The sequence below is a fragment of the Oncorhynchus keta genome, chromosome 19 (genome assembly GCF_023373465.1).
Source record: "Oncorhynchus keta strain PuntledgeMale-10-30-2019 chromosome 19, Oket_V2, whole genome shotgun sequence".
In the NCBI taxonomy this organism is placed as follows: Eukaryota; Metazoa; Chordata; class Actinopteri; order Salmoniformes; family Salmonidae; genus Oncorhynchus; species Oncorhynchus keta.
Genome location: NC_068439.1, coordinates 69,448,590 through 69,462,162, shown reverse-complemented (window position 1 = coordinate 69,462,162; position 13,573 = coordinate 69,448,590). Strand labels below are relative to the sequence as shown.

At 43.5% G+C, this 13,573-nt stretch overlaps 1 protein-coding gene across 6 annotated transcripts in view; it reads left to right on the top strand.

Moving 5' to 3' along the window:
* The window catches only part of LOC118398780 (unconventional myosin-VI-like), a 128,698-nt gene that overhangs the window by 63,801 nt on the left and 51,324 nt on the right, over nucleotides 1-13,573 (top strand). For all 6 annotated transcript variants that reach the window (XM_035794476.2, XM_035794475.2, XM_035794479.2 and 3 more), the window contains 4 exons: nucleotides 925-1,069; nucleotides 8,454-8,611; nucleotides 10,690-10,781; nucleotides 11,442-11,514. In XM_035794476.2, coding sequence (XP_035650369.1) covers nucleotides 925-1,069; nucleotides 8,454-8,611; nucleotides 10,690-10,781; nucleotides 11,442-11,514 — 468 coding nt within the window. The remainder of the gene's footprint in view (nucleotides 1-924; nucleotides 1,070-8,453; nucleotides 8,612-10,689; nucleotides 10,782-11,441; nucleotides 11,515-13,573) is intronic.

Below are 13,573 nucleotides of genomic sequence, written 5' to 3'. Positions count from 1 at the left end.
AGGTGCCATTTTGCTGTGGTCCGTCAGAACACTCTGCTCTGTGATCGATTTACTTTAATCTTCATCTTCCTTCTAAAGGCCCATGTGGCCTCTTGTGCCACATTTCCAATTACAATTTACACCAGTGTTTTACCCAAAAGGCTAAGACTTTTGTTTCCAAGGGCCGGCACCCCGTGTCTCGCTGAGCCATGGCTCCGGCGAACTTGGAAGCTACTCCCTGGGTACTTTTCAGCTGACATTTACATAACAATGTCAAACAGTGAACTTTAACACCTTCACACAAAGCAACAGTCTTGAATGATGCAGAGGTTGCTGATTCTGCTCACCACAAATCTTTAGTGGCACACTCCTGATGGAAACACCACAACACTAGAGCTCACGTTAACATAAAACACTGGCGGCACACTGGTGTGGGGGTCTCAGTGGAAAGCGCCATTGTTGTAGTCTGTGAAAGGGCTTTTATTCACTATTAAGGAGCCACTACATACACCAAGGACACTGCGGACTAGTCATTCTCCTCTCCTTCATTCATTATTAATACAAAGCCATCAGAGTAACTGATGAAAAGATTATCATGTGTCTTCTTTGTGAATGTCACTCTCCTCTGCGGTAATCTCTTACAGAATCATCTTGTATATTTGTATTGTTAGAGCAAGGTAGTATTCTCTCATTTGTCAGGGCTGATGCATTACGGTGTGAATGTCTTGGGCTCTCCTCTTCTCACTGACTCCACATTACACATGCTGTTCCACACAACCCAGAGGAAGATCACATTTCTATGGGAATAAGCCATTTATTTTTAACATCAGAGTAAAACTTGTACGTAGTGGCTTTCAGCCCCCCATAAACATCGTCCTCACAATGTTACTAACAACATTACTAAATGACTCATAACGTTACCGTTCGGTATGTCTGTCCCACCAGGTGGCTGCACTATAAAGAACCAGTCAAGCCAGACGGTGGAGTACTGTGCTGAGCTGCTGGGTCTGGGAGAGCAGGACCTGAGTGTCAGCCTTACGTCCAGGGTCATGCTCACCACAGCAGGGGGCGCCAAAGGAACAGTTATCAAGTAAGTCACCATATCCCTGGTCAAAAGTTGTGAAATGCACAGTGCATCTACATTTGAAGTCAGAAGTATACATACACCTAAGCCAAATGCATTTAAACTCAGTTTTTTCACAATTCCTGACATCTAATCCAAGTAAATATTCCATGTCCTATGTCAGTTAGGATCACCACTTTATTTTAAGAATGTGAAATGTCAGAATAATAGTAGGGAGAATGATGTATTTCAGCTTTTATTTCTTTCATCACATTCCCAGTGGGTCAGAAGTTTACATACACTCAATTACGATTTGGTAGCATTGCCTTTAAATTGTTTAACTTGGGTCAAACATTTCAGGTAGCCTTCCACAAGATTCCCACAATAAATTGGGTGAATTTTTGGCTCATTCCTCCTGACAGAGCTGGTGTACTTGAGTCAGGTTTGTAGGCCTCCTTGTTCGCACATGCTTTTTTAGTTATGCACACAAATGTTCTATATGATTGAGGTCAGGGCTTTGTGATGGCCACTCCAATACCTTGACTTGGTTGTCCTTAGGCCATTTTGCCACAGCTTTAGAAGTATGCTTGGGGTCATTCTCCATTTGGAAGACACATTTGCGACCAAGCTTTAACTTCCTGACTGATGTCCTCCAAACATAACGATGGTCATTATGGCCAAACAGTTCTATTTTTGTTTCATCAGACCAGAGGACATTTCTCCAAAAAGTACAATATTTTCCCCATGTGCAGTTGCAAACCGTAGTCTGGCTTTTTTATGGCGGTTTTATGGCTTCTTCCTTGCTGAGCGGCCTTTCAGGTTATGTCGATATAGGACTTGTTTTACTGGTCTACAATTATTTTTCTGAGGTCTTTCCCATGATGTCAAGCAAAGAGGCACTGAGTTTGAAGGTAGGCCTTGAAATACATCCAGAAGTACACCTCCAATTGACTCAAATGATGTCAATTAGCCTAACAGAAACGTATAAAGCCATGACATCATTTTCTGGAATTTTCCAAGCTGTTTAAAGGCACAGTCAACTTAGTGTATGTAAACTTCTGACCCACTGGAAATGTGATACAGTGAATTAATCTGTCTGTAAACAATTGTAGGAAAAATGACATGTCATGCACGAAGTTGACCGACTTGTCAAAACTATAGTTTGTTGACAATACATTTGTGGAGTTGTTGAAAAATGAGTTTTAATGACTCCAACCTAAGTGTGTGTGTGTGTGTGTGTGTGTGTGTGTGTGTGTGTGTGTGTGTGTGTGTGTGTGTGTGTGTGTGTGTGTGTGTGTGTGTGTGTGTGTGTGTGTGTGTGTGTGTGTGTGTGTGTGTGTGTGTGTGTGTGTGTGTCCGACCGAAATCACTCCCAGTGGGTATTGTGCTGAGAGTTAAAAATAGGAGCGCCATTCTGTCACACACTCAGCCAGCAGCAGCCAAGCACGCATCCTCAGCCCTACCATACTTTTCCTGTTGATGATAGAACACATTGGTAGAGGTAGGGCTGAGCAGTAGAGAGAATCACAGTATTACATGCAGAGAAGAATCAATACGGTCATGTTGCTGTGGGAAACAATACGGTCATGTTGCTGTGGGGAAACAATACGGTCATGTTGCTGTGGGGAAACAATACGGTCATGTTGCTGTGGGAAACAATACGGTCATGTTGCTGTGGGGAAACAATACGGTCATGTTGCTGTGGGGAAACAATACGGTCATGTTGCTGTGGGAAACAATACGGTCATGTTGCTGTGGGGAAACAATACGGTCATGTTGCTGTGGGAAACAATACGGTCATGTTGCTGTGGGGAAACAATACGGTCATGTTGCTGTGGGAAACAATACGGTCATGTTGCTGTGGGGAAACAATACGGTCATGTTGCTGTGGGGAAACAATACGGTCATGTTGCTGTGGGGAAACAATACGGTCATGTTGCTGTGGGGAAACAATACGGTCATGTTGCTGTGGGGAAACAATACGGTCATGTTGCTGTGGGGAAACAATACGGTCATGTTGCTGTGGGGAAACAATACGGTCATGTTGCTGTGGGGAAACAATACGGTCATGTTGCTGTGGGGAAACAATACGGTCATGTTGCTGTGGGGAAACAATACGGTCATGTTGCTGTGGGAAACAATACGGTCATGTTGCTGTGGGGAAACAATACGGTCATGTTGCTGTGGGGAAACAATACGGTCATGTTGCTGTGGGAAACAATACGGTCATGTTGCTGTGGGAAACAATACGGTCATGTTGCTGTGGGGAAACAATACGGTCATGTTGCTGTGGGAAACAATACGGTCATGTTGCTGTGGGGAAACAATACGGTCATGTTGCTGTGGGAAACAATACGGTCATGTTGCTGTGGGAAACAATACGGTCATGTTGCTGTGGGGAAACAATACGGTCATGTTGCTGTGGGAAACAATACGGTCATGTTGCTGTGGGGAAACAATACGGTCATGTTGCTGTGGGGAAACAACGGTCATGTTGCTGTGGGTCATGTTGCTGTGGGAAACAATACGGTCATGTTGCTGTGGGAAACAATACGGTCATGTTGCTTGAAACAATACGGTCATGTTGCTGTGGGAAACAATACGGTCATGTTGCTGTGGGAAACAATACGGTCATGTTGCTGTGGGAAACAATACGGTCATGTTGCTGTGGGGAAACAATACGGTCATGTTGCTGTGGGAAACAATACGGTCATGTTGCTGTGGGAAACAATACGGTCATGTTGCGGTCATGTTGCTGTGGGGAAACAATACGGTCATGTTGCTGTGGGAAACAATACGGTCATGTTGCTGTGGGGAAACAATACGGTCATGTTGCTGTGGGAAACAATACGGTCATGTTGCTGTGGGGAAACAATACGGTCATGTTGCTGTGGGAAACAATACGGTCATGTTGCTGTGGGAAACAATACGGTCATGTTGCTGTGGGGAAACAATACGGTCATGTTGCTGTGGGAAACAATACGGTCATGTTGCTGTGGGAAACAATACGGTCATGTTGCTGTGGGAAACAATACGGTCATGTTGCTGTGGGAAACAATACGGTCATGTTGCTGTGGGGAAACAATACGGTCATGTTGCTGTGGGGAAACAATACGGTCATGTTGCTGTGGGGAAACAATACGGTCATGTTGCTGTGGGGAAACAATACGGTCATGTTGCTGTGGGGAAACAATACGGTCATGTTGCTGTGGGGAAACAATACGGTCATGTTGCTGTGGGGAAACAATACGGTCATGTTGCTGTGGGAAACAATACGGTCATGTTGCTGTGGGGAAACAATACGGTCATGTTGCTGTGGGAAACAATACGGTCATGTTGCTGTGGGAAACAATACGGTCATGTTGCTGTGGGAAACAATACGGTCATGTTGCTGTGGGTATGGACAGCTCCGAAGTCTTCAAAGTGATGGAGGGAATAAAAGACAACATTTGCCCTCCTCCAAGACTCTCCTAGTCCCTGTATGCATCCCTAATGGAACCCTATTCCCCGACCAATCGAATGGTTGACATTTTTAACTGTTTATTTTTCAATATATAGACACAACCTATGTTTTGAATAAAATCAACTACATGTAGGCCACTGAACTTGTCTGATGCTTTAAGCACTGCGATTTCAAAATGAAGACACATTACTAAAGAGGGAGCCAGAGATCAATATAGCCTAACCAGAAGAAAGAAAGAAGTGTGTCGTCGTCGTCCCCCCTCCTGCTGCCCGCTGCTGCTGGCCTTGGCAGATTCTAAGCTCCTGAAGTTGCCAGTAATAGGCTCCACCAGCGGTCACCAACCTTTTTCCATTTGGAGTGCCATGTTATCGTACCGTTCCCTACTGATCTGCCTGCTGAGGATTCCTCTGCTGATGGGTTTCATATGCACATTTTCATGGTACAGTTCCATTTCAGTTATAATAGTCTTCATGTCTCAAAATCAACATCATGCAGTTAATCAAAATGATTTCTAAATGAAAATTATACAAATCTATAAATAACTTATATTGACATTGCCAATATGTAAAAAATAGCCTACATGAAGCCAAAAAAATAAAGAAAATATCCTGATTTAAAAATATATATATATATATCCTGCAAATCACATTGGCTATGCATGGTCTGTCTGCAAGGAACTTGAAACTCTATGAACTGGTCATGGCCCAAAGCTCATGCTGGCAAACGTATTCTGGACCTTTAGAGTTTCTGCTCCAGTGAGCTCCGGACAGACACAGTTGTAGGCTATTTGCGCAAGAGATAAGTCATATTTTAGTCAAATATTATATATTTTTGGGCGGTCTGTTAAATCGTCTTGTGGTCAATTTGCAGTCTACAAATGATGTAATTATGTTCCGGCCCCCTGACCATATGCTCAAGAAAACATCTGCACGCGACTGTATCTAGTTGATGATCCCTGCCCTGTATAGTGCACTACATTCGACAGAGCACTATAGGAAATAGGGTGCCATTTCGGAAGCAGTCCCTATCTCTATCTACGCCAAGGCCTTGCATGTAATTTAGCCGTGGCTCAGTCTTTCTAATGCCTGACTGTGATTGTTGTACGGGAAGCTTGGCACTCCCTCGGCTCGCCAACCTGAATGCCAAGCCACTCGCTACCTGCAATTACCCTCCCAACCACCCTCCCACACTAATGCTTGTCTGTTGTTTTATCTGTGGAGCGAGAGACACTTTTACACAGTACTTGTGCTTGAAGTGCTGGTTTATATGGGCCTGGCTGTGCCTTTATGGGTGCGTCCTAAATGACACCCTGTTTCCTACATATAGTGCACTACTTTTGACCAGGGCCAAGGTCTGTATGCATGCTGTGGTGAGAGGGAGAGCTCTCATGTTTCATTAAGAGGGCATAATAATAAGCAATGAGTTAGTGGTGTACAGTACTTTGTGGTCCCGTGTAGCTTAGTAGTTAGAGCATGGCGCTTGCAACACCAGGGTTGTGGGTTCGATTCCCACGGGGGGCTAGTACATAAAGGTATGCATTCAGTACTGTAAATCACTCTGGATAAGAGTGTCTGCTGAATGACTCAAATGTAAATAGTCTTCTGTTTAATTAATAGCAACAATAGCAATGTATGAGTATAGTTGCAGTAAGTGTCTTATAAAGGGTTGGTGTGGATTTCAAACGTCTCTCTGTCTGCGGGTACACCACTATAGCGGGTCTTTTTTTATTACTTATGTAAGGGGGAAAGCCGAAGCTAGCTAAATGTTAGTTTGTTTGGGGACTAGCTTTAAGGTGTTTATATGTGCGAGGCAGAGAGTGGGAGAGAGGGACGTTAATCTAGTTTACCCCACCATGGTGAGTTCTGTGGCGGACTCTGTAGTTAAGCGAGGGCAGGGGTACAGTCTTCCACTCTCTCAGCAAACCCATTTACATGTTCACTACACAGACTCATTTAAAGCTAATTTAATAAGATGTGAGCTTCTCAACTTCCTGATTACATCTGAGAACATGGTGCCGGAGAGTATGTTATGGAGCTCATAGAGCATGTGGGCTTCATAGGGGGTATACGCGTCACCGCTACTGTTAATGCGATGGCAAACCTCTTGGTTTTTAAATGAGAGGCCAAGACTTAACCTTTGTATTCAAATGTTTTAACTGGGGGCTATGGGCTCTTCTCACTGGCTGGAAGAAGTAAGGGGATAATGAATTAAACATGCGGTGTGGTAGAGCGAAAGTGCGAGGCCAGGTGTGTACTGAGCGCTGGGGGTCAAGGGTGTAAAACGAGTTGGGGAGGTGGGGTGAGGATGGGGTCATAATGGATTAGGTTATCATGGAGAGTCCTTATCTTGTGGAATGTGGCTATCGTCTCAACACATAAGCCGGTGCTAAAGGGAGGTGCATGGGATAAATACTTTTCTCTTTACAGTTGAATGTGCTGACAACAAAATCACACAAAAATGATCAATGGAAATCTAATTTATTAACCCATGGAGGTCTGGATTTGGAGTCACACTCAAAATGAAAGTGGAAAACCACACTACAGGCTGATCCAACTTTGATGTAATGTCCTTAAAACAAGTCAAAATTAGGCTCAGTAGTGTGTGTGGCCTCCACGTGCCTGTATGACCTCCATTCAACGCCTGGGCATGCTCCTGATGAGGTGGCGGATGGTCTCCTGAGGGATCTCCTCCCAGACCTGGACTAAAGCATCTGCCAACTCCTGGACAGTCTGTGGTGCAACGTGGCATTGGTGGATGGAGCGAGACATGATGTCCCAGATGTGCTCAATTGGATTCAGGTCTGGGGAACGGGCGGGCCAGTCCATAGCATCAATGTCTTCCTCTTGCAGGAACTGCTGACACACTCCAGCCACATGAGGTCTAGCATTGTCTTGCATTAGGAGGAAACCAGGGCCAACCGCACCAGCATATGGTCTCACAGGGGGTCTTGAGGATCTCATCTCGGTACCTAATGGCAGTCAGGCTACCTCTAGCGAGCACATGGAGGGCTGTGTGGCCCCCCAAAGAAATGCCACCCCACACCATGACTGACCCACCTCCAAACCGGTCATGCTGGAGGATGTTGCAGGCAGGCAGCAGAACGTTCTCCACGGCGTCTCCAGACTCTGTCACGTCTGTCACATGTGCTCAGTGTGAACCTGCTTTCATCTGTGAAGAGCACAGGGCGCCAGTGGCGAATTTGCCAATCTTGGTGTTCTCTGGCAAATGTCAAACGTCCTGCAGAGTGTTGGGCTGTAAGCACAACCCCCACCTGTGGACGTCGGGCCCTCATACCACCCTCATGGAGTCTGTTTCTGACCGTTTGAGCAGACACATGCACATTTGTGACCTGCTGCAGGTCATTTTGCAGGGCTCTGGCAATGCTCCTCCTTGCACAAAGGCGGAGGTAGCGGTCCTGCTGCTGGGTTGTTGCCCTCCTACGGCCAACACGGTCTATGGTCTGTAATTATTGAGCTGCATACTTGACTGCAGTCAGAGCTCCCAGGCAGTTGTAATACCTACACAGAGCTATGATGCTTATAACTTCTGTCATTGTTATGGCTCCTTATCATATTACAGTCTCTCTTTTCTCCCAAGATATCAATAATGCAATTGTCCTCTTGGGAAACCGAGCAGGCCCCTGAACAGTTCTGCAGACCCACGGTGGTGAATGGATGGGATTAGTGAGTGACTCTGTCGTCTTTGAGTTGTGGGCTACTTCTTTCACCAGTGCTCAGGTTTATACGTTGTGGCTGTATGTTTATTTGCTGTTGACAAATCCAATTTCCCCTCGTGCGATTAATTCAATTTAGATCAGATATACTTCATTGTATGTTATTCACAGAAATGTGCTTTGCGTCCAGAAAAGTCAAGATTATTCATTTCAGTTCAGTGATGTGCTCATTCTCGCTCTTGCTCTCTCTCTCTCCCCCCTCTCTCTCCCTCCAGAGTGCCACTGAAAGTGGAGCAGGCAAACAACGCACGGGACGCCCTGGCCAAGGCTGTGTACAGCCGGCTGTTTGACCACGTGGTCACCAGGGTCAACCAGTGCTTCCCCTTCCACTCTTCTGCCAACTTCATCGGGGTTCTGGATATCGCAGGCTTCGGTCTGTACCCCTTCTATGTGCCCTATGTACAGTGCTTTCAGAAAGTATTCATACCTCTTGACTTATTCCATATTTTGTTGTGTTACAGTCTGAATTCAACATTTATAAAAAAATAAAAAAAATGTAAATACATCTCACCCATCTACACTTAATACCCCATAATTGCGAAGTTTGTTTTTAGAAATAGTTGCAAATGTATTTAAAAAATGTTTTCAGAAATATCTGATTTACGTAAGTATTCACACCCCTGAGTCAATACTTTGTTGAAGCACCTTTGCCAACGATTACAGCTGCAAGTCTTTCTGGGTAAGTCTCTAAGAGCCACACCTAGATTGTGTAACATTTGCCCATTTTTCTTTTCAAAATTCTTCAAGCTCTGTCAAATTGGTTGTTGATCATTGCTAGACAACTATTTTTAGGTTTTGCCATAGATTTTGAAGCAGATTTAAGTCAAAGCTGTAACTCTGGAAAATTCAGTATTTTTGGTAAGCAACTCCAGTGTAGATTTGGCCTTGTGTTTCAGGTTATTGTTCTGCTGAAAGGGGAATTAATCTCAGAGTCTGTTGGAAAGTAGAGTGAACCAGGTTTTCCTCTAGGATTCTGTTTTTTTTTTCATCCTGAAAAACTCCTCAGTCTTTAATGATTACAAGCAGCCCTGAACGATTACAAGCATACCCATAACATGATGCAGCCACCACTATGCTTGAAAATATTCAGAGTGGTACTCTGTAATGTGTTGAGTTGAATTTGCCCCAATTTGTATTCAGGACAGAAAGTGAATTGCTTTGGCACATAAGTTTTAGCAGTATTACTTTAGTGCCTTAATGCAAATAGGATGCATGTTTTGGAATATTTGTTTTCTGTACATGCTTCCATCTTTCCTCTGTCAATTAGGTTAGTATTGTGGAGCAACTACAATGTTATTGATCCATCCTCAGTTTTCTCCTATCACAGCCATTAAACTGTGTAACTGCTTTAAAGTCACCATTGGCCTCATGGTGAAGTCCCTGAGCTGTATCTTTCCTCTCCGGCAAGTTAGGAAGAACACCTGTATCTTTGTATTGACTGGGTGTATTGATACACCATCCAAAGTGTAATGAATAACTTCACCATGCTCAAAGGGATATTCAGCTTTTTTTTTACCCATCTACCAATAGTTGCCCTTTGCAAGGCATGGAAATCCTACCTGGTCTTTGTGGTTGAATCTGTGTTTTGAAATGTTCTGCTCATCTGAGGGACCCTACAGATAATTGTATGTGTGGGGTACAGAGATGAGGCATTCATTCAAAACGAGCTGCAAAAAACACTCAAACTGGACCGTTTTATCTCCATCTCTTCATTCAAAGACTCAATATTGGACACTCTTACTGACAGTTGTGGCTGCTTTGCGAGATGTATTGTCTCTAACCTTCTTGCCCTTTGTACTGTTGTCTGTGCCCAATAATGTTTGTACCATGTTTTGTGCTGCTGACATGTTGTGCTGCTACCATGCATGCTGTGTTTTCATGTGTTGCTGCCTTGCTATGTTATTCTCTTAGGTCCATGCAACTTATTATGTGAATATGTGACATATTTTAACTCTTGAACTTATTTATGCTTGCCATAACAAAGGGGTTGAATACTTATTGACTTTAAATTTCAGCGTTTCATTTAAAAAAAGAAACAATTCCACTTTGACATTATGGGGTATTGTGTGTAGGCCAGTGACACAACATCTCAATTCAATCCATTTTAAATTCGGCTATAACACATGTGGAAAAAGTCAAGGGGTGTGAATACTTTCTGAAGGCACTGGGCATATGTGTTCTATGGATGATGCACGATGCCATATGATATGATAGTAGTAGCACACTTTATTATCCCTCAGGGGGGAAATGGTTTTACAGCCTAATTGTCCATAAAACAACTTCAACAACAACAACAGACATTTCCCCACGAGACAACATTATACAGAACATAACATGAACCACACATTGCATATAATTGCAAGAGTCCATTAGTCAGAGACAGTGGTGGTTTACGGCTAAAGTGCTTGGTTTTTTTTAATGTGTTTTCGTTTCCTGATGTCTCTCTTCCAGAGTACTTTGAGCACAACAGCTTTGAGCAGTTCTGCATCAACTACTGTAATGAGAAGCTGCAGCAGTTCTTCAACGAGCGCATTCTGAAAGAGGTGAGTGCTTCTTCCAAGGTCTGTGTGTGTTCACTCCAATGTCCCTGCCTCCTTAACTGACATCCCAGTTGTCCAACCAGGGCTCAACTTCAAGTTGTCTTTCTGCGATTCCTAGCATCTCCTCGCCTCCTTATTTGAAAGGAATGTCCATGGGTCCCTCCCATCAGACCTTGTTCAATGCGTTTTGAGAAGGAGGCGAGAAGAGAGGATGCAAGAAATGGAGAAAAGATTAACTGAGAATGAGCCCAGGTGTTTGCAACAAGCAGAAGGAAACCTTGACATTTGGATTCAGTTATATTTGTCAGAGATGATGTTGCAAAATTGGTTTTCCAGAAATCCTCTTTGGATGATTCTGGATTTCCTGCTTATTCCTTCCTGATTTCAGGAATCCTCCAACCGGGATTTGGGGAAACCAGGGAATTTATTGAACATTCCCGTAACTTTGCAACCCTAGTCAGAGACCTTGGTAAAGTAATGTGTTATTGCACAATAGATAGAAAGGCAACTTTTGACGGATTTATTTTAATACATTGGAGTCTTTGGTCTCATTATAGTAGAGAACTATCTTGTATAATAAACCATATTCTATTATATTCTGAATGTCGTTCTGAAGGTCATTATAAATGTTTGTTATTGGAACGGTTCTGTTTCAAATTCTAGGAACAAGAGCTGTATCAGAAGGAGGGCCTTGGAGTGAACGAGGTCCGGTACGTCGACAATCAGGACTGCATAGGTTTGTCTAATCTTAATACCATTTCATGCACATCATTTCAGAGGGTTAGCCTACGTACAGTATCCTCCACCTAGTTTCCAGTGTTTTCCCCCTGTTTTATCAATGTGTTGCCATTCCATGTTCTTCTGACTAGAGATCTGTCTCTGCGTGGGAAGCTGAAACAGCTTTTTTCTCTGAGAGAAGTTAAACTCTTGAGCGCTGACCCAGAGCCTTGACCCTGAGTTATATTACATGGTCAACTGAAAGAAAGCCTGTTGATGGGAGGTAGATGTATTTTGTTTCAAAGCACACCCAAACTTACTTTCTCCTCTGTTTGAGATATGGGTGTTGTATGGTGGCAGGATGCCAGAGAGAGGAATGGATGTGACGGGGAGAATGGGGCCTGGCTCGGCGGAATGGGGCCTGGCTCGGCGGAATGGGGTCTCTTCCTCCCCCACAATTACTGTGCATTGCTGTGTATGAGAGATTATATATCCTCCTGGATTGGCAGAGGAAAAAAGTCTAAGGGACGGTCTATTGTAATTATACTGTAATAGGTCGCCTGTGGCGTTGTGGCGAGAAATCCCAAGAATATGCAGCTTTGAGCTTGTATGTGTCAAACACACTCTGTTTGAGCAACCTGTTGTTTAGACCAAGACACATAAGAGGACATAGGCAGTGAGAAGCTCCATTCTAGGGTTTCTTCTGGACCAATTTGGTGTGGCAGTGGGCGTGGTCAAGGGCGCGGTCGCCGTCGCAGATGGTAAATCTTAGAGGCCGTCCTATTGGCCGCTGTTGGAGAATGTTGCCATTTAAAGCTAACTTCCTGCAATTCTACACATTTAGTCCTGGGTTGGAGGTATTTTTTGAGCAGTTTTAAAGCTACTTTCCTGAAATTCTATACATCTTGCCATGGCTTATGCTATCTGAGTGACTCATACATTATATCATAATCGGGGACAAAGGGGGACAAAAATACCTCTGAATGCATCATTGATTTAGGTGATTGTTCGTTCTTTAACCTGTCTGGCACCAGTGGGATGGGACGGTAGCATCCCACCTGACCAATATCCAGTGACACTGCAGGGAGCCAAATTCAAACAACAGAAATCTCATAATTAATATTCCTCCAACATACAAGTATTATACACCATTTTAAAGATAAACTTCTTATTAATCCAGCCACAGTGTCTGATTCCATAAAGGCTTTGCGGCAAAAGAACACCATGCAATTATGTTAGGTCAGCGCCTAGCCACAGAGAACCATACAGCCATTTTCCAACCAAGGAGAGGTATCACAAAAGACAAAAATAGCGTTAACATTAATCACTAACCTTTGATGTTCACCGGATGGCACTCCCAGGACTCCATGTTAGACAGTAAATGTGTGTTTTGTTCGATAAAGTTCATCTTTATGTCCAAAAACCTCATTTGAAATTGGTGCGTTATGTTCAAAAATGTATTGTCTCAAACAAACATCCGGTGAAAGTGCAGAGAGCCACGTCAAATTACAGAAATACTCATCATAAACATTGATCTAAGATACAAGTGTTATACATGCGATTAAAGATAAACTTCTCCTTAATGCAACCACTGTGTCAGATTTCAAAAAGGCTTTACGAAAAAAACACACCATGCGATTATGTTAGGTCAGCGGCTAGCTACAGAAAACCATACATCCATTTTCCAACCAAGGAGAGGTGTCACAAAAGTCAGAAATAGCATTCAAATGAATCACTTACCTTTGATGATCTTCATCTGATGGCACTCCCAGGTCTCCAATAAATGTTCGTTCCAATAAATGTTTGTTTTGTTCGATAAAGTTCATCTTTATTTGTCCAAATACCTCCTTTTTGTTCACGCGTTTAGTCACGCGTTTTAGTCCGGGCACAAAAAAGTTCCATTACAGTTTGTAGAAACATGTCAAACTATGTATAGAATCAATCTTTAAGATGTTTGTATCATAAATCTTCAATAATATTCCAACCGGACAATTCCTTTGGCTTTAGAAATGAAAGGGAATGGAGCTCGTGCTCACGGCCGTCAGCCAGACCACTGGTTCAAACAGCTCTTATTCGCT